Source organism: Paralichthys olivaceus, chromosome 2 (genome assembly GCF_024713975.1).
Source record: "Paralichthys olivaceus isolate ysfri-2021 chromosome 2, ASM2471397v2, whole genome shotgun sequence".
Taxonomy (NCBI): Eukaryota; Metazoa; Chordata; class Actinopteri; order Pleuronectiformes; family Paralichthyidae; genus Paralichthys; species Paralichthys olivaceus.
In genome coordinates this window covers 5,270,711-5,293,041 of record NC_091094.1, presented here as the reverse complement: position 1 = coordinate 5,293,041, position 22,331 = coordinate 5,270,711, and the positions used below count along the sequence as shown (strand labels likewise).

The following is a 22,331-nucleotide window of genomic DNA, read 5'->3' as shown; positions in this document are numbered from 1 at the left end:
CTCGTAAGTTTTGCCGAACTTGCTAAAAAAAAAGAAAAAAAAAAGAAGCTTTTGTGAAGCCAGAAACTATATTTAGACGAATCGCTTGGTATAGGAAAGGAGACTTATCAAGCAAGGTGATATTGAACTAAAAGGAAGAGCGACAAAGAGGTTTTCTCATCCTTTGGTACAATCAGCAGCGCGTCTCTGGGGAGGCAAAGCTGTTTCTCCTCTGTCGCCTCCTCAGTCATCCACACTCAAAAGGAGGGACCTTGGTGGAGAGCAGAGCGCAGCAAGAGATGAAGACATCCTTAGCGAGGCGCGGGGGGGGCAGAGGGAATGAGGGAGACTGCGCCACAAGGGTTGAAACCTGCACTTCACAGCGAACAGACAACCACGCGGAGACATCAGGGAAGGCACTGTGTTCGGTATCAGACATGCACGTCTCAGGATGAAGGAAGGAAGGCTGCCCAAGGAAACAATAAGGGCGGAATCATGAAAGACATCACAAGGTTGTTCCAAAGCAGTTTAAAGACTCTTGGATCTATTTGAAGACATATACTTCTGCCTTTTAGTGTGGTGCTTTGAAAAAAAATGCTGATTTGCTGAAAGTTTTCCCCTCATCAAAAACACTGTGTCCATGTAACTGGCACGTCCACAACTTTGAGCTTATGCATATAACAACCTTGACTTGACCATTATTTGATGGCATTCATTGACTTCAATGGCCTCATTCCCCATAAGCACGTATAGAAGAGAGAGACTGATCTTTCCATGGTGCCCCCCCCCCACTGCTGAGGCTGCGCGATGACTGTGATTATGTACCAGGGGAGGGGCATTCCTACATGATTAATGCACGACCGGCAGGAGATGCTGTGTCTGACGGGGTTTAATAAACATCCCTCCATGTCGCAATGGTTTTACTTTCATTGCAGCAGCAATGAGCACAGCTCTCGTTTGTGCTCTTTAACAATTGCACCATATGGTGATGGAAGCAGCAGGGTCTACTCAGGACATGCCTACATTGGAAGTGAGAAGCCAAACTTTTAATGTGCATGCAGAGTCTCTTGCCATGAAGTGGGTGTAGTGAGGGGAAGAAAAATGGATAATGTACTGAAGCACAGAGCAGATTTCCAAACCAAAATAAAACTATAAAGGCTGGAATGTAGAACAAAAAACAACAGGACATCAACAATCCTGATCAAACCAAAAGAATATATATCGTCTGTACTCAGAATATGAGTAGAACATATAATATTAAGTGCAGCACGATGGTGCAAATTAACCAACAGGGCTTGATCCTGAAGGCCGTCCAGGGCCTGCGTGGGTTTTCTCAGGGTACTTCAGCTTCCTCCTCCGTCCAAAGACATGCAGGTTAATTGGAGATTTCAAATTGCCTGTAAGGTGTGAATATGAGTGTGAATGGCTGTTTGTCTCTATATGGCTGTTTGTCTTTATGTCTCATTCATATCGCAGGGCAACCTGTCCAGGGTGCATCCTGCCTCTCGCCCAATGACAGCTGGGATTGTATCCACCCCCTCCGTGACCCTCAAAGGATAAGTGGTATAGATTATAGACGGATGGATGGATATGGACATATAAGAATATATAAACCTCTTCTACAGAGCTCACTGCACATAATAATTTAATCTCTGTGGCTACTTCATGCCCACCGGACTTCCACTGAGGATTTGCCAGCAATCCATGGATCGTTGGTGGCTTCCACTTGGTTTAACTTTACTTCTACATGGCACCATGCATGTCAATGCAGAAATCCCCAACATACAGGGAATCCAGGTCTTTACTGATAAACAACATCTCTGGCCAAAATATTGCCCCCTGTGGTCTCGTAGTGGACAGAATATGAGCAGTCGATGATCAGATGCTTGTATTTTGTTTGCAGTGTGAAGTCTCATGGCTTACACATGAGGCTACAGCCTTGCCACGTATCGACTGCCCCGCTGATATGTGCCTAGAGAATGTCAACTGAACGAGGCACTGAATGGGCTGGAGGGTACGAAATGGCTTGTCGTTAATGCAGCCTCAAATTAGATGCAATGTGGCTGCAAATATGATTTCGAGTTTATGCCGCAACCCAATTGAAGCTCATTGGCAGCACGCTGGCAGCAGCAGAGTTCCCCGTTTGTGTGATCAAGTTTTTAATTCAGCTGCTACATTAATGAAAGACCCCATCCTTTGTTGGGTAAAGTCAAGGGAAACATTTTTTGGGGTGAAAAATCTGAAAGACTGGAGACCACCGTGTGATGGGATCACAATGCCCGTCAACATGCGGATGGTCCGACCTATCAGAGCTCAGTATCACAGGTCATGCCACACCCATCTTCAAGCATTCATTTTGATTTCAAGTACACGTCTATAAAGTTTTATGACTGCATCCTGCACAAAGAACAAAGACATGGAGCCATATTTTTTTCCATAATGAAACACACACTCACACACACACAGACCAACAGTTCAATGTTAGGTAGAGAAATCCTTGAGGAAGCCCATAGGTTGTTTATTTTTGCCTCAATTATCACCCCAGGGCTTAGCTCAAAGACAAACATTTAATAATTCATCCGCTCTTTGAATTCATTTCATTCCCCCCCCCCCCCCCCCCCCCCCGCCCCGCCGCCGCTCCAATCAGCTCCAAGCCAACGTGTTGTTAATGCTCCCATTCAGCAAAACTGACTGGTGGTGGTGGGATGAAGTGGGAGGGGCTCATGCAACATCCATAAAAAGAAAGAGTTGTTCATTTCCATATAAAATTGTGTCTTGTGAATCAAAATCATTGGCATTCCTGAATTTTGAGAACATCATTTAGCTTATCCAATTCAACTTAACCACATTTGCATTAATACAATATTTGTTATCAAATATTTCAAAACTGAATTTAAATGATTTCAAATGTCTTACTCAAACAAGATAACTTCACTTGACCTGAATTAAAAAATAGTTTAAAAAAATAGTTTTACTGCATGAAAAAAGCTGTTGGTTGCTTCTAGTATCTTTGCCTGTGTAAAAAATTAGAGCGCTATCAGAGAAATATGAATAAAATAAATATTCCAAAAACTAAAAGGCCATCAGCGAAGATCTTGAAATCCGTGTTCTAACAGTTTAAATTTTCTAAGGGAAGTTTCACGGTCATAAGGATGCGGTGCTGAGAAGATCCTCAATGAGGCAGGTCTCCGAATGGTTTGGTATAGATTGTGGAAAAAGATTAAAACAAAAAGAGCTCCAGGAAGATCTGGAACAATCCGGAGTTGCGTTTTCTGCCCAGACCATACGCTGCACACTAAACCCCGCAGAGCGATGAGGACCAAGGCCAAGAAAGACACCAGAATTGAAAGAGAAGCACACGAGACGTGTTTTCAAAAACTTTCATAGATAAGCTCCAGTCTTTAAGTGGAGGTGTTCTGTGGATAGAGGAAACCAAAGTACAGCTTTTGGAGCGCAAAGTGCATCAAGAAGAAAAAAAATACACTCTACCTCCAGTGAAACATGTTGGAGGTTTTTTCATGCTGTGGGTTTGATTTGCCTCCTCTCATGTTGGAAGAATGTTGAAAGGAAGAACGATGAAATCAGCAAACTGGTGTCAGAAAACAAGGCAAAGGTTTTCGGTCTTTCAGCAAACTACCAGCAGACGAGTGCAAGAAGCCACAAGAAAGATTTACAGGTGGTGATTGTTGCAGAGAGTTCTGCAAGTGAATGGTGACAATCGTCGCATCTACGGGTACATTTTGTGTTATATTAAGTCTTACACAAGTTCATTTATTTCTACAGATATTCTGAGTCACGTACTTGAAATTCAGTGCTGTTGATAACTTTGACCAGGACTGTACAGCAAGATTATCTCCATTCCATGTAGTTGAAGCACCATTTTGTCACGAAATCAAACTGAGAATAATGTTGCCCTCTGCATGATAGCACACTTTAGGACGTGAAGTGTGATGAGCCAGAAGGTGACACAGAGGATAAATGAGAGAGTAATAGAGGATAACATCGAGGACTCTCCAACAATCCCCATGGTGACCTGATGCATGCTAAAATATGGCACGGCAAACACTTCAGGACAAACTGATGCTTCTGACAAAATTGGCATCTTCTCTGAGGGCTGAGAATCGGGGGGCCGCTGTGTTTGAGTCACTTTATGTGTCGATTCTGGCCAAGATGTTCTCTCCACTTTCCCGAACAAGTGCAGGACACAGAGGGAACGGCCGCTCCCGAGCAATCCATCAAACTCCACCACCCAAACAAGCCTCTCCACACACCAGCAGGCAAACTAGCATGCATGAAGTCACACACATTCACTAAACTCTTCCTACTAGTGCACCAAACTGCTGTGTCTGCAGGCGTTGCTGTCTTTGGGCTCGGCTAGTGCGCCATTAATCCAACTCATTTATAAACGAGCACCTAAATATACACAGCGCTTAATTAAAGTTTGGCATCCATTATTGAAGCGAATCCTAGTTTTATGGGATGAGAAGGTAATTAGTCCCTCTACACCTTAGCGCTCATCTCCCTTCCTAAGGGTTATAAATACCAGCCCTGCTGCCTCATGACGGGTTTCCTTTAAATTACAACCCTTTGCAAAACGAGAGAAAAAAGGGATTTCTGCAACTACTTGACCTGATGTGTTATAAAGATGTTCTACTCAACCCGGTGGTTACCTGACACAGACATCAACATTGTGCTTGACACTGACGTGCAGATCAACCTGCACAGAAAGAGCAAACACAAAATCCAGGGTCTTTGCTAAGAAACAATATCTCTGGTCAAAATTCTGCAAGAATATGAGCAGACAATGTGACCCATATTTTTCTTTTGCGGTGTGCAATCCCTCTGTCTGAAAATAGGCTTACTCATGAGGCTGCAGCCTTGGCACGTATCACCTGCCCCCTGCTGCCGTGTGTCTGACACTTGTGTGTCTGCCTGCTGCTGCAAAATGTGCATATATCCAGCTGCCAGGTGTTGGTACTGGCCACCGAGCGCACCAGGTGACGCTGGCTGGCCACTAAGTGCAACCTGCCGAAAGAAAATCCTAGTGGCAGCACTGTCAAACCAAGAACTGGCTTCCCAAGGTCATGATCTGTTCTGAGGAGACAAATAACCTTTCCTTGTAATCTTTGGAACGTCGCATATAGGAATCAGTTTGGGTAATAACAAATAATGACCCTATCTCCACCGTTGGGAAAAGAGGTATTGATTTCTTTCAGCCGCCAAAGACTGAAATTATGACCTTAGCTTTACAGGGATGGATATGTCACTGTTTGCAGAATGAAATATCTGTTTTATTTTATCCGTGATGGGTCAGAAGTCTATCCCCACACATTTGGAATTACAATATACTGAAAATATTGCACTGTAATCACATCACAAATCCAAAATATCAGCTGCTTTCCGGTCCACTGCTTCACAAATAAAATTAAATGCATTTAAAAGATTTATTGAAAAGATTTAAAAACACAGATTAATAGTCCTCCAAAGCTTTAACAGCTGTTTCGAATCTGATCTGAACCGTTTCCATAATTTCTCGCACTTAAATCAACGTTTTCTGTTGCCCTGTGTGATAAACAGAAAGTGCTTGCAGTCTTGTTAGAAGAAACTTTTTGCAGCTAAAAATCTCTGCAGTCCTCCAGCACACATCAGAGTTGCTCTTTATGTTGCATGTAAAAAATGAATTTGTGTGAACTTGACCATGAAGTTGGAAGCTATGTAACCCTGCGCTGGGGATATTGAATATAAACAACCTGCGATTTACAATTTTTTAAACATATTTCCAAGTTTAACCGAAGTGAAACGACACCTTGTTGAGTGAAATATTCCAGTTTCTACTTTGGTGGCAGACCCACAGTCTCCAGCATTGAGATGTGTTAATATAAACATAATGTCGACGTCTTAATGAGAGACTGTTCACAGTTCTTTGTGATGTTCATGCATTTTGTTAAGAACATGACAATTCCATTAGATTTTCTACTGGACATTCATTTCTTTGACGCTGTTCAGCTGAGCCCCCTTCGATCAAACTGTAACGCAGAGGGAGGAGTTCAAAAGGCCAAACTCTATTACATTGTCAATTTTCTGCCCTGTGTGTATTAACATCTTGTTGGACGAACCCTGTGTGGACTGAGAGGGAGAACGCCTTGACAGTAAATTCAATACCCCCAATACGGATTCCATCCACCAGTTTATTTCAGCGTTTTCTCACAGTAAACGCTTCGTCCACATTCTTTCGGTTCAGATGCAGATTTTTAAGCTGCGATAACAACCTGAAAGCCTCGTCATAAATTATCACACTGTTATGCCACAATAATTACATTTACAGGCAGGGAGCACCACAGCAGCTCATTCAGGTTAAGGGCTAAAATTGAGCTACCACAGTACATAATAAATTGCCCTTGTTATGAGCATGTATTGTTACTTCATAATATTCATGTACCTCATTATCAGGGTAAAAAGCTTGTTGGTGCCATTGTACAAGGGATATACATTTAAAAAAACAAAGCCTAAACAAAGAAAAAGTATTACTCCCCATTATTATTTTTTATATCGCCTTGCTTGTAAATGTTGAAAACATTGTGCGTTACACTTCTCCTTTAGCTCTGGGAATTAGTAGATAATAATGATTTATTGAATTCATTAGTGGATATAGCTTGAGCTAAATTGGTCATCATAGTAAGACAATGACGGTCGTTTGGGTGAGAGATCCCTCGTGCCCTCAGGCTTAATAAAGTCAACATATGCCTGTGCAATGGGAGAAGAAAAGCAACGACTTTTCCAACTTTCCCGAGTGAAGGACAGCCACGCAGGTACCGAGAGTTCAGGGTTTAGCCTTTTAAAACTGGATGATTGAATTTCTTGGCAGGGGATTCATTAAAATGGTAATTCTTATTTATGAAGCCCTTTAAAAAATTAAAATACTCTCCGTGTACCGCTTCCTATTAATTAACTTTTTTTCCTCTCATTTTATTTCTTTCTCCTCTCTACTTTTTTCTTTACTTCCCACTGAACTTGACACTCTAATAGGTTATGAATAATTCTGTTTCAGTTTAGACGGCAATTAGCCACAATGCCAGGGGCCATTCGTCTTCCTCTTTTGTGGAGTGGTGATTTAAGACCCAGCTGAGTTAGGGGTGCTCCAACTATCCCGTGACTACATCATTCACCTCTTCTCACCCGGTGCTGGAACAGGAAACGGTTAACAGGGTAATCCCCTCCCACGGATATAAAGACTTTCACTGACGTCAGCAAACGGATCGCTTGATCATCAAACTGAGCAGAAAACAGTCAAGGGCTTAATCAAAGAGAAAGAAATATCTAAATTAAAAGAAAAATAAGAAACATGAAAACCTGAGGCAGTTCTCAGAGGCACAGAATGTGATAATGGAGTAATATTGTCACACGGTGTCTCTCTCTCATGTGTTCCACTGCAAAGTTTCATTGCCGCTAATTAGCCATAGGACCATATGGAGGAGAGCATGTCTTTGCTGCTGGAACTTAGAGGGACCTGACTATGATAATTACAACACAGGCTCTGCAATGGGCTACAGGCACACAACTTTCTCCGGTGATTGAATGGAATATTGGATAATAGCATTACAACATGCAAGAGAGGCAAAGCGAAGCAAAATTCGTCAGTGTTAGATCAAATATGATCTAGAAGATTAAGACAAACAAGAACAAAGTGTGTGTTTGGGCTAAGTCTGGGAAAGTGGAGGGCGGACAGAGGTCCCGTACCAGCACCTGAACACTTCTCCACATTTGCTGCTGCAGCTAAAAGACATTATTCCCATCAATTCCTTGACCCCTGATAAAATATCCTCAGGATTTGGAATCAAGTCAATTTTTGGTCATTTCATAGATGGATGCAATAACCTTATTCCAGATCCACCTCACTGCTGAAATGTAATCAGTTGTTCTGCAGCCCAAGGCCTATCTGTCTCTGCTAAATTTCAAGGAAACATGTTCATTAACTCGTGTTGTCATTCAGACAGTCACGACGACAGGACAAAAGAGAAAACAAGCAGCGGCCGTGGAGGAGGCGAATGTGAGTAACAATAACAAATATCAACCTGAGAAATCCCCTCTGTGTAAAATATCTTTGGTATTCATTGGGCAAAGGTGATTAATCCACTTGTTGCCTGGAGTGCCATTGTTTTCATCTCTGAGCCAACATCCATCCGAGTGACACATCATTTTTCAAATGTGTTCGCTCAAAAACCTTGACACGCTGCAGAGAGAGCTGATGGATGTTCTCAAATTCACACCAGGCTGGTGTGAAACAACTCATCACTGGTATTGGGAAGTCATCAACTTAACTAAACATTTTTTAAAGTTTTTTTTTCCTGCTTCATTCCACAAATGGAGAAAACAGAGCATGCATTTTTTTTTTTGTCATCACACAATGGCGAATGTTGCAGAGCGCAGGGATACAAGAGATGCACTCATAATCAAAAAGATTGTTGTGAAGAGCTGACCTATCCACATTCTTTATGCAAGGCAGTGAATCTCCACCTGCTCACTGCAGATACTAGCATCAGCTATAAAAAAGCTTCTTGCATTATTTTACACAAAATATACATCAGATTATAATTGTTTCTACCAGAATATTTTCCTACGCGTTGGAAAACAGCGAATCCATCCCACAGTGTCAGTTTTGAAACATCCTCCCTCCGGTGCCGCACATAAAAACTTGAAACCTGACACTTTTTGTAGTGATCAAGAGGGTTCGGCTCCTGCCTGCAGGCCTGCACCGCATCCTGTTTTTCAGTCTTTGTCACACTGTCCAGCCTGCTGACTTTGAACGATCTCTCCGCGTGTACCCGCCCCAGCATCCAGCTTTTAGGCAGAAATATGTTGAATGCTAAATGCAGGGCCTCACCGAAAACATGACTTCCCTTGGTTTCAAAATAGTGATGCAGTGCAGCAGTTGGTACTCACACATAACAGTAAGAAAAACATTCCCTGAAGCCAGGACAACCTTCTCCCTCGTCGCCCGGTCGTAGATGCCCACGTGGCATTCGTAAGGCCCGTTGTCCGAGATCCGCACCTCTGGGAGCCTGTGAGATACAAGAAATACTCTGTGAGTTCTCAAATCTTTGCACTTATTTATCAGTAATGCAGAGAAAACATGACAAAGAGATTAAGAAAAACATGTTAACTTAAACAGATATGAAGATTTATGTTGAATGAAAAATGTGTCCATAGTCACGGGGCAATTTAAACTGAAAACTTTATTGTGATGAGTGTTTATTGTGATTATTATATGTGTCAATGCTCTTTATGTGCTGGGGTTCATTGTTATCTGCTTGACTTTCTTTTAAAAAAACAACAAAGAGTAGTGAGAGTCAGAAAAACAATTCTACACATACAGCAACGGCTTTGGTCTATTTACCGGTTTTAAACTGGTTAACACCAAAATAAATGATAATAATATGACATAACACTATAGACTAATTAAAATTATAATTATAGTTCTAATGCTAACTTCATTCAACACTGCCAGTATTGAACAGGAGTCCTTGATTGATTATTCATGAACACATGTGAAATTAAGGAAAAGTTCATTATTATCAATAATTTAGCAGTTTTAGGCCTAAACTAATTATTGTTACCAAATTAGTGCATCATTGTTAACAATGATTGTTATTTAACAATGATTTGCAGCATTGTACAAATCAAACTTCCAAAAGTCTTTTAAGATGACCAAACAAGCAATCTGTATGATATTGTGTTATAATAAATCACTCAAATTATAAAAAATTAGACAGTAAAAAGTAATTAATTCAATATTTTAGCTGACATAAACTCTGTGGGTTGAGCAGGTAAACAACTGAAACCAGGTTTAATTTCATGTTCATTAAGTTTCTTTACACGTATTTAAAAACCTCAGGTTCCACAAAGAGAGAAATAAATGTCCCTTCTTTTTTCCTCCTTAAGATGTTTGTGTAAAATTCTGCAAAGGAACGACAGTCGTGAGTCAGTGACAGTGGATTTCTGAAAGAGCAAGAAAGCACCATCTGTATTCTGCACCCGGCTGGTATGTCAACAATGATAATCAAAGTGAGACACTGCTGGTCACATTTAGCCCCTATGATTTATTCCCACAAAACAGGAACAATTGTCCTTGCCGCCCGGGTGTTTCTGACGGGGACCTCTGTTGGAACAGCAGCAGGGCGCTCGCAGCGCCCGGGCTTTAATGAGTTCAGCTGTGTTAGTGAGAGAGAGCGTGAGTGTGTGTGTGTGTGTGTGTGTGTGTGTGTGTGTGTGTTGAGAAGAGTAGATCTCTCTTTTGGAGAGCAGTCAAAATGTGTGTGTGTGTGTGGATATTCTTTCCTCACCCAACAGCTGTCTTTGAGCTGCCCTTGAGCAAGGCACTTTAACCTATCATGAAAAGCTTAAAGGATAACACTGACTTCAGCTTGTTTCTTTTCTTAGCGTTTCCTTTAACATTTTAATCCACACGTATATTCTTTAACTTCTAATGTAGTTTTGTTGGACTTTTTGAATCAGCACCTTTAAGAGGGTGGGCTGGAGCCAGGACCATTTCACGGGATTTTATGGGCCCCAGGCAAAAGGGACGCGGGGGCCCCTATCTTGAACACATGATGCATGATAATCATTCTTCTCCAAGCAAACCTTTAAAATTATGAAGCTTTTGGCAGAAAGATAATGACAAAGGGCCATAGAAGAGTCAAAGAATTCAAGATGCTGTGGACCAACCATTCTTGGGGCCCCCGGCCATAGCCTGCTTTTCCTACCCTCCTCATGTCCCCCTGGCTGAGGCCAATCCTAGCTGGACAGGTGGTCAGTCCAGGACAGAGCTAACATACAGCTCCTCAATTTAAAGTGTTATCCTAACCCCATCTGTTTGTCTTTGGGCAGTGGGTAAACCACAGACATGTACGTGAAGCAGGTTGTCTGCAATTATTTGAAATAAATATAATATTAAACAGAACCTAAACAAATGTGTTTTGGGAGTGACACCATTATCCTCCCATTGTTATCCTGACTTGGGTCTAAATAAAAAATGAACACGTTTGACCATGACTAAAAAGGATGGACCATGTGCCAAGAAGGGAAAGTTCCAACCTGAATTGAGAAGGTAAAGTTTCTGCTGCACAAACAAATGTTAGACAAAGTTTATATGAAAAAAATGAGACTATCTCAAGATATAAAGTGTGTTGGTCTCCACCAGCGCTTCCTTCAGGGTTAAGCATGAAATAAGTCTTTTCCTCGCCACATGGTAAAATGATAAGCGCAGCGCAGCGAGTCTCTCGGTGGTGGCAGTGGGAGGTAATTGGCTTTGTCTTGGCTGGTATGTTGTTATAGTAAACGCTGATGTGGCCCATTGCTTTGTTTTTTACAAACAAAGCCAGAATCCCAGTCCACAATCCTGACTCCTGCAATCGTGGATCCATACAAGCGCGAAGAAAAGAACCGAAAACAGAGATAAGATGATTCAAAGCGTGGAAGCGTTTGCCACAAAGAAACCCCCAACCACAGCAGTTCTCAGGGGCCGCCTGCTCCGGAAGTTTGACAGCGAGACGTGTCCATCAGAATTATAGGAGCGGGAAAAGAGGAAAGATTTAACACCTAACATTGAGGCTCCTGTTAAATATTAAGACTGGTGGAATTAATCTTTCAGCACGCCCTCTAATCTTTGATGTCAGGCGTTTCAGAAGTGCTGGTCCGTTGAGAACCGCTTTACAAAAACCACGTGACTCAAACACACGTTTTACTGCTGTGTCTCGTTCATCAGCTAATGTTTATAACCTTTTGTCTTTTAAAAAGCAACAGCGACTAAAGCTCTTGGCAGGCGACCATCACAAAGTACATTCAGTGGTAACAAACAGACCTTTTTAACACATTTTAATAAACTTTTAACGAGTGGTTTGAGTCCTGCCCGTTGTAACTAAAGTAAAGCAGCAGTGGATTTATCTGTGGAGTCCATGACTTCAGTCTACCTCCTGTTCACGGTCCTCATTTTGCCAGACAATACGTTCTGTATCTTCCATTAACTCTTCGCTCTGGGCCCAGAAACCTTTCTTGTTAAGAGTTTTCTTCCTCTCAGCTTCTTCTTTTATCATTTTTTCATGTTTCATTGTTTGCTTTCATGGGTTCTTTTGTCTTTTACCTTGTTTCCAAATCATGTACCTCATTAATCAGTGACTTATGAAAAGCTTATCAGCGGTGACACAAGCCCAGGTGAATGCTGGGACACCGCCCTCAGCCTTGCAAACAGAAATGAATATTACTGCTTAAATATGGTGAATGAGCAACCGAGTGCAGGGGTGATTGAATAAACAGACTTTTTTTTTAACCACATTCAACACAGTACAAAATCTCCCCTGTACACCAAAGAAAACCTGCACATACACGGTGGGGATCGATAGCAATGGGCCCCCACGGAGGGGCAGAAAAAACACCACACCGCAAAGAGAGATCGATCGTCCCTGAGGAGTTGCATCTGAAAGCTCTTTCCTGTTATGTAGGCCTTCCTCTTGAACTCCTCCTGCCTACAAATGCAAGCGCTGAGATGGAGAGTGAAAAAGAGCTCGCCTGACGGAGCGGTGTCTGAGAGCCCGTCCAGTCCAATCTCTGCATCGGATTAACTAGCACCTTGTCAGATATTCTTTCTGGCCTGAGCCATGTTGGGTGAATGGTTGAGGACTCTCGACTGTAACTGAGTGTTCACTTGATGGAAAGCAGAGATAAATTGCCTAGAGGACGGCGTGCAGAGAAAGGTGTGTAATCACCCGTGTTTCCTTAAGGAATGAGCATGAAAGAAAATGATGGAAATGATGCTGTGATTCTCTGCGTGCCAAGGGAGGTGTGATTGACTTTGTGCTGGCTGGTTACATTATAGGAAGTGCTGATGTGGCTCAATCTCTCTCTGTTTTTATCCAACAAAGCCGCGGTGCTGTTGTTTGCCATCCTAAGCACCGCATTCATGGATTCAAACCCACACAGATGCAGGGAGGGGAGCTCAGCGATAAAACGGTAGAAAGCACAGAGGCTTTGCTGAGAGAAGAAGAAGAATCACAATAACTCTTCAATGATCACAGTCATTCTAAAGCCCTGTTCAATAAAATAGGTTATGCATTACTTAACATTCATTACCAATTCAAGAAGAAAATCATTTACCTACCCCTCTTTAAGAATATTTATCATAAACACCACATTAATAAACTTGGTGAGAAAATCCTTCAGTACCTTTAACAAGAATTATCACACTGTGGTCTTATGCCTCTTCCAACCAGGGGTCTGTCATTATGCATTTGCAATAATATGACGTTACTGTGACCTTTGACCCCTAAAATCTATTCAGGCTATCTTTAAGTCTAAGTGACAACTGGTAAAACCGGAAAAATCTCTCGTGAGTAAGTTTTGTGAGGCCACCTTGATTTTGACCTGAGACCATCCAGATCTAATCAGTTATTCTGTGAGTCTAAGTAAACTTTGGTGCCTGATTTTAAATAATTCTCTCGAGGCAATCTTAGAATAATGTGTTCACGAGGCCAAAAAGGGTTTTGTGAGGTCACAGTGACCTTGACCTTTAACCATCAAAATCTAATCAGCTCTTCCTTCAGTCCAACTGAACATTTTAACCAAATTTTTAGAGCTACTGTGTGCACAAGAATAAGATGAACGGAGCGACCAACCAAACAACTGACTGGCATAAACACTTTGAAAGTCTATTTTTTCGTCCTTTGTCAAATAAAATCACAATAATGTGTCAAAACTTCCAACTGCAGAGGGAAATTCAGTCTTTGTCACGTCTGAAACCTCAGTGGACACCACACTCACCTTTAGCCTAAAACTGGGGAGGAAGATTTCGCAAGGAGCACTTTTAATTTGTAACTCTAATCAAAACAGACATCCTTGATACAACTTCCCACAGGAAATATTTATCAATTACTGAAACACCTTCCTGAGCTGTGGTCCCTTGTTGTTTAACAAAAGCAAGGGTTGTCCATCAAATTGAGTGTGAGGGGTGAAATAACAGGTCCACTAGCATTTCTCTAATGAGGTAAAACTGAATAAATTCATTTTCTGATCACCTTCAACCTGTCAAACTCCCTTAGTAATAAAAACTACTCAAAAGGCAATTTGAAGGAGACAAGACTTGTCAATTTAGTCTTTGCGTTTGACAGATGCTGCAAATTGAGATGTTTGCATATGGACATTTGGGACATGCCCCTCTCAGTGTCAAGTACTGGATTTGATTAGTCATTTCTAAAATCTCACATGACTGTTGTCATTTTAACTCCATGATGCTGCATAAAAGTATTCAGCTGCTCCACAGTGATTTCTTGGGAGCTGAGGGACGGAAATGGACAGAGAGACATTTATATACAGGGAATAACTGAGTATCGAAAATGTCTTTTTAAATAAACCTCTAGAATGACCCAGAAGTGTTCTATGATGCGACTCCATCAATGGATGAGTCAGGGCTTTCTAAAATCACTTTTGAAAATCAAATAAAAAGTCTAACCTTATGGTTACGCTCAGCACAAAAAGGAGATGGCAGGTTTAAGTAAAAATGATTTTTGTGTACATTTAGAGAAACGTTGTAGTCTGCGTTAAAATACTTTAGGTTAGAGAAGCTTCATCATCATGGCGATGATAAGAAATGTGCTTACTCTTACTTTTTAAAATGTTAAAGTCCTTTTGTGGTAAAGTCCAGAGTTTGGTTAATGATCATAACACAATGTCGCTTTACTTATTTGCTCCCGGCATAATAACTACAGCCACTAGAGGGCTCTGTCTTAAATGATTGACAGTTTTCGATTATAAAAAGTTAGTTGTTTGGCTTTCTGTCCGTTTTGAAGCGGGGAGTTAATAAAGCTTTTGGTTTTTAGGATTTAATGTGGCTGATTTAGTCTGTGGGGGGAGAGCGATCGACTTCAACAGCCCGTGGTATGTAGTGCATGTTGGGTAATTACAACAGCTACAAGATTCAATTGCACTCCATGAAATCGGAAAGTGCAATATAACCAAAAATCTCAAAATAGGTCAATTAATGTCCATAGAATTAAATAGCAATAATTCTATACATCTGGGCCCATCTCTTATTAGCTGCACCATTCATCTTTGTGACTCTGCCATGTGAGTCACAGGCAAAAGTTTCTTTAGTAACATCTGAGTCTGGGTTTTGTCTTGATCACCTTAGAGGTTCATCTGTTGACAATCCTTGTTCTGCTTGGCGTGATTCATGCGTAGGTGGTAAAAGAGGTTGGTGTTGTTTGAGCCTGTCGTGCTGACCAGTCTGAGGCAGAATTTGCAGAGCACAGTTTTCTGATCTGTGACTTTTCAAACCTTTTCATGCAAATGAAGTAAGAGCTCTTTAAGGTACAAAGTTCTCCTTTTCGGTTTTCTGTTTCATGCTCACTCCATTTTTGTTTGTTTTCACTTCATGCAAATTCCGTGCAAAGCATCATTGATATTATGAAAAATAATGGGAGTTGTGACACAGCGAAGCCACCAATATTAATATAACACAACCGGTGTTTATCTTGTGCTACAAAATATATTCTGCATGGCCTTAATTTGAAGGTTTTCCAAAGCATCTTGCTCCTTGAAATTTATCTAAATTTCCTGTGGTAGCCCCTCCCATAGCCACTGATTTCAGTAGTTTCAACTTCTGGACGAGTGAGCGCTGCTGGCTTCTTGGCTCTGGCATCTGACTTCTTTCGCTGGAAATGTGTGAAACCAGTTCTTGATTGGATACTGGCACAGCATCAGTGGGAAAGAGCTGTGATTGGTCTGAAGGACGATGCTCACTCAAAAACATAAGAGAGGAATATCTCTGCTGCCAGGCTGTTCAATGAGTGTGGGTTACAAAAGACTTTTAAAGAACCAGATATGTTTTCCAGCATATTTCAATACAACTTATAACTTTAAGAAATTTATTTTTAAATTTCTTAAAATGATCAGGCACCATTATATGTGGGGACATATTTTAAAATTGCAAATAGGCCATGGCACATACAACCAATTAATTTGTGAAGGACAGTCCTCAAACATGCTACACAATAATCTGCCGTTTCCTAAAATACTCACAAGAAAGTTACCTTCTTCTTCCTCCTGCCTTCAAAGCCATGGCCATTGTTAAAAGAAACCACACTGTTGGCAGGAGACATAATGTGGACTCCAGTCTCTGGTGTCAACTTCAGAAATATTTCATGCCCAAAAGAAATTCTGCTGCATTTTAAGAACATTTCCCTTCTTCTTTAAAAGTGGAATTAAAGCCAAAGGCAAGGGAGAGGAAATAAAAGACACAACAAAACATTTAAAGAAATATCTCCCACTTCTGCTGACCTTGGTGTGTGACTAAAGACCACAGATCTTTAGAGGGAGAGAAACGGAGACGCCCGCTCTCAGGGGTTTGAGCTTGAATGCTGTGGGTCCTTAATATTTACTTGAATGCAGAGCAAGTAACAGCTGTTTCCATTTTTTGAAAGATGATGACTAATAGCTGTCAAGATAAAACCAGGCAATCTGAGACGGAGTCAATATTAGTGTCATTTCAGAAACTTTCTTATAATTGAAAGATGGCAAGTGTGGAGAAAAAACACCATATTATTGCTACTCTATTACAGCGCAATAATCAATACTGCTGTGAGGAAATATGTTTTCTACAAAAGGTTGGGAGGGGAGCTAAAAACACATTTTCTCTACAAAATGCTGAGTTTATAAAAGATACAGAATATTGAGGCATTCATTTAGGTTGTACAAATGGATTTGTCAGACTGCTCGGGCTTTGTGCAGAAGATTTAACATTCTCAGGTGGAAATGGGAGATTATGCTGAGTAAAAATTCAGCTTTTTGCATTTCTTAGCCGAGCTGAGCTTCTCCGTTACACCATGAAAGTGGGATTGTGAATTTTTCTTTTGACTGGAGGAACAGTGAGACTGTGGCAGGGGGAGCGCACGATTCTCTCAGGTTGACGAACACAGGCTAAGCATTGTGATACATGATCTGGATGCAGGTCAGCGCAGGTAGCACACAACTGCCTCTGATGCTGGTTCATTTGAAAACATTCCTCCCCTTGGGTGCGTTGTATTGGACTGACTGTCACTTTTGCTGTGTGCGTGCGTGTGTGTGTGTCCGGGCATGGGGGGGGGGTTTCTGTTTGTGTATGCAGCCATGTTTCCTTGTCTGAGAGCATGTACGTGTGTACACCATTTCATTGTGATGATGCCTATTCTCCCAAAGGGATGGTCGGATTGTCCGGATAAATTACCCTCAGCTGGGCAGCAACATCACACACGAGAAAAGAGAGGGAGCGAAAAGGGAGGAAAAAACCCAGTGAGGTTGGAATGCACATGAGCTGAATCAAAGAGAAGCACGGGGACAAAAACGAGATGAAAGCAGGTGATGAAAGCGGAATCATCACAAAAGGATTCAAAGTGTGACGCATTACAGTTTTAAATGAAGTCGTAGGTGCGACATACGGTCGGCACTTCCTTTGTGTTGTTGTACATTCAGAGAGCGGATATCTGCCAAAGGAAAAGGACCAAGAAATGGGGGGGGGGGGGGGGGGGGGGGGGCAGACAGCTGCAGCCACACTGTTGAGGCCTGCAGTAAAAGAAGACGGTCCCTAGGACGCCTTAAATGTGTAATCAAGCCAAGCACAGCCAGATGACTCCCCACCTCCTACTACTACTACAGTTTCTCCATTTCCTGTTCTCTCTCGCAGTAAAACCTGTTAATGCACACACTGTGTCTGTGTGTGTGTGTGTGTGTGTGTGTGTGTATGTGTGTGTGTGTGTGTGTGTGTGTAATATAGGTTTGATTCATAGTGAAACTGCGGCGGCTCAGAGGACGTCAGCTGAGTAGGTGGTCCTTCATATGTGCCTTCAAATATCCGACCTGAGTGCGTTCACACCTGTGTGAGTCATCGACTGGAGATCGGATCACAAAACCCACATATTAACACCAGGTGTGTATGGAGCCTTTGATAATGTGCCTGAGCTCGGTGGAGCTACCTTTGATATATGCACCGCTGCAGCTGGAATAAGACCCAGCCCGGCCAGATGTTGCCCAAATCTTTCACATCGAACGTCTTATCCTTGCTGATTAGATTTTTGCCACTGCCTCCTGTCCTCATGTAATAATGCAGTGACCCCTTTGCCACGGTCACTCCCGCCTGGCCCGGTCTGACCGGGAGCAGATGGCTGGGAATGAAGTTGTGCGGCGCTGAGCAGGACAGGTCATCTCGGTGCATAAAGCATCAGGAGTGATTATATAGTGAGCTTAGAGTTTGGCAAATAACAGATAGAGAGTTAAAGAGAGGAGTAGTCTTGTTTTAAATGGAAGCTTGAGGCTCACCTGACAGTGGATTGATACACAAGGTCCTCACGTCTGCGGTAATCCTCCATGTGAGAGTAATTAGTATTAAACATAGCGTCATAGGTGAAGATCTTCTGCTTGATGGTACCTCCATCTGTGACCTGTGAAGCAAAAAGAAGACAGAGCCTTAATGGATGTTTCCTCTAATGATGGATGGGACAGGGCGTCCCTGTCTGCCCCCAGAGCTTCTCCTACATATAAACTGTTGTTTCATGGCCTGGAGAGGAGATAGTACCCCTGCCTTCAATTATCTCAGTGCAGCCGGGATAAGCTCATTGCTTATAAAGCATAAACGCAAGGGATTGAACATGATAACATGATAACATCAGTCCCACAGACAGCTGCCCGTCTCTTTTCGTGCACATGGTTGAGTCTTAATGAAGACTGACACAGTGCGGTGTTAGGTATGTGTCAAGCAGCCTGATTTCTGGAGAGGTAATGGTTTGTGAAGAGAGGTGGGGGGGGGTCTCATCTTTTTATTTTTATCTGGGCATGGTAGATGATGGAGCACTTCTTCCCTTCCTAATATTCACAGGAGAGTTAAAGTCACTTAGCATTTGAATGACTGTGATTTCTTCTCTCCTCAGAAGCCACAGACAGCCATAAAAAAAGAAGGTGACAGGATTTTAATGGAGCCACTAATGCCGCTTTGAAGAAGGGAATTGTTGGTGGGCCGGGGATTCTCCTTTCATTTTGCGGCGAAGATGCTATCGTTCTGATCCGATCCAATCCCCCCAGTGAGGTAAACAACATCAGAGCAATTCATTATTAGTCCGTACAATGTATAAATGTATACATTACCTCGTGGAGAGACAAAGCTAAATTGTATTTATATGAGTAAACAACTGTTCCCTGGGAATGTGGGGGAACTCTTATAACCTCTCGCCTCTAGAGAGAGTGCATTGCTTCAGGCGTAGTTTGCCACTTGGCACTGCACAGGGAGTTGACAACACTCAAACAACCAAAGGCACGTTTGTGAGAATAAATTACCTTTGTCACCTGCAAATAATAAGAGGGATGCGTTTAAATATTTTTACAGATTTAAAATATTAAAGGTCAAGACGCTTGCTTGCAAGACTTTTGTTTTCAACGGCGTTTCTTCCACTTGAGCAAATGATTTCAGATGTGTGTGACGCCACTGGGCTGAGAAAAGTTTTGGTACCCTTGTAAAGGACCGGAGAGAACTGCGGACATGCAGGTATTTTCAATATCAGCTCGAAGATGTACACACCGAGCAATGATTTGGCTTTGTTTGAGTCACAGAACAGGGAGACACATGGGGAAAGGTCAGCCTCTAAAAGCAAAGCCGTGTCTGAAAATTCTCAGACTTGGGCCACCGGTGCAGTTACAGTAATGGACCTTTTAAAAACATCACTATAGGGATGCGAGAGACATTTCTGTCTGATGTGGCTGTAAAACACCTGATGCAAGAGCCGTTCTGCAGAGTTTAAAAATAATACCAGCCTCAACGTTCCTCCTCTTTTAAAAGCTATAATGGGAACTGTGGGAAAAAGCAGCACATGTACTAAAGATCAATAATAAGACATAAGTGATGTTAACTACAGGGTATTAAAGCTAGTGACACACATTTATAAATGTCAATGAAACTGGTTCATTTCTTCTATATTTCTCAATTTTACACAATAATGGTGATTTAAAACTGCATTAATGCATTTCCACTCTACGATAACATTTCCCTCTTGTCTATTTGCAATCTTTAAAAACACATCCGCTCACGTCTCTGTCAGTCCCAAAATAATTTGCCACCATTAACAACTTAAGTCAGAAAACCTTCTTCTTTTTTTTTAATTAATGCTCATTATTTCCTTGCTTGGTTCACCAGCACCAACACTAGGTTTGTGCATCACAAAGATACAAGCAGCTGTTAAAATAATAACTTTAACGTTTTACATTAGCACTAAACTTGCAACACAGAGAACCACTTCGAACAAGGATGATCAGGAAAACAGTCGGAAGGAAATCTCTGCAAAAGCAGCGTTTTCGCAGAACAAGGTTTGAGAAGATGGACGATTTGTGGTAAATACCAGAAATCAGCAAGTCAACAGTTGGATTGCCACCATCTGTTCTTGCAAGTATTATAAACCTGCAAAAAGTGGGAGATCATATAGGAGCCTCTCTTTTAGTCAAATATTTAAGCCTCCACCTTACGATTATTGTGTCTCTGTCTGACACATGCGCTGAACTCTGGGTAAAAATTATCCAGAGAGGCTGTAAACTAGAATACAAATGTCCTGTTGCTGCGGATATTCTCTAGGACTGGCCGCGTTGATGACATTTCTTACAAATAAGACAAAGCATAAAGTTAACAAAACATATCTCAATCATAAAATATTTCTGTAAATCTGCATGTGTGTGTTAGTGTGTGTTAGTGTGTGTGTGGGCAAGCAGACACTCAACAAATCAACAGCAGCCCATCAAGTGACCTAAAGCAGCCACTGAAGTGTTCAGCCCTCAGGCAATAGAGGCTGTGAACAAGCGACAGTGGGATTTTACACATGGCGCTGAAATATTAAATCAGGTCTGACAAATTTCAACTCGTTACCAATTAACTGTAGCGCACCTTGTTAGCATGTTACATCAGCACTGCTTATACATTTAGCACCAATACATTCTGTGTTTGAAGAATGAAAACACATATGGGCAACTCTCCAACTGACTTTTATAAATATGCTTATTAATAACAAGGGCATGACTTCTGTTGCAGTTACAGTAAATATCTGAGTGGGCACTATCACGACGGCCTGAAGGAAGTTGTTCAAAGTCCGGATGTGGGAGTTGTTCAGGTCTAAGGTGACACATATCTGCTGTGTTTGTGAGCTAGATGGGACTTAATGCAGTGACCTTGTCTCTTCTTACAGCTTTTATATCACTATCTTTTATTTGAAAGGCAAGACTGATGACATAATGCCAGAGTAGTTTCCTGGATGGACACTAACTGCATAGTTACCTCTGCTAGCCTGGAAGCTGAAACACATCTCAAACATTATTATCACAGTCCGAGAGGAAAAGACGTCAGGGTCTGATCACCAGGGGGAAAAACACCATGAAGAAGAAATGTAAAAAATATCCACATGCTTGATGATTATTTCTTTAAAGGGAATTCTATAGTAGTTGTTTTATGATTTCATTGATCATTAGTTCCAATGAATCATTAATCATTAGCTCTGATTAGACGTGACTATCAGTGACATTCACATCATCAGTATTTCAAAGTAGTTTGAAGACTGCACTTATTTACACATTTCAGTTAACATGAGATCTAAAAAGATTCAGAAAACATCCTCCGACCCTGAAGTACTGAGATGAGTTGGAGACATTAGAACTGGATCCATCGTCCCCCTGAAAAACCTGGCAGATAATGCAAGTGGTTGTGTGGAAGCCATGAGGAGATTTTTGCCTCAGACAGGTCATCTCTGTGGCACTCGCTCTTTATCTATCCCCCTTAATGATTTCACCTCTTAATTAAGACTGACCTGTAAACCCCTGCGTAATAAATCTGATAATTCTGCCCATCAGTGGATGTCTCCCTATCCCCAGAGACCTGTTTGTGCATTGAGTGACTGACTACAGGAGGGACAGAACAGTGAGAATGGAGGGAGTGGGAGGTAGAGAAAAAAGGAAAATCCACTCTGTGCCAAAATGGCAGTACAAGAGGGAGAGCAGGAGCGAGATGAATACTCCTCGCTGCAATCAAAGGGTATTCAAAGCACCGTCAGGGAAGCTTTGCTTTGCTACAACTGCCTCGTTGAATCCAGGCCATGGGATGCATATGAAGCGCAGAGGCACAAAACCTCTTCAACACTCGGCCATCTGGAGATATGAAAAGACAGACATGGGTGTGGGAGAGTCACCTACCACTCTCCTGTCTGCATTGTGGCAGATAGCGAAGGTTGGCTGAGGGAACAGCCAGCGGGCAAAAGAAAAGTCGTCGACAGTACAATGGGGTGAGTTTGAAGGTGCTCAAAACCGGGGTC

The 22,331-nt window shown here is 41.9% G+C and overlaps 1 protein-coding gene across 4 annotated transcripts in view; it reads right to left on the bottom strand.

Annotated features, from left to right (window-relative positions):
- igsf21a (immunoglobin superfamily, member 21a) overlaps positions 1 to 22,331 on the bottom strand; it is a 174,088-nt gene that overhangs the window by 53,374 nt on the left and 98,383 nt on the right. For all 4 annotated transcript variants that reach the window (XM_020096487.2, XM_020096489.2, XM_069532284.1 and 1 more), the window contains 2 exons: positions 18,316 to 18,437; positions 8,920 to 9,038 (listed from right to left, as the gene is read on the bottom strand). In XM_020096487.2, coding sequence (XP_019952046.1) covers positions 8,920 to 9,038; positions 18,316 to 18,437 — 241 coding nt within the window. The remainder of the gene's footprint in view (positions 1 to 8,919; positions 9,039 to 18,315; positions 18,438 to 22,331) is intronic.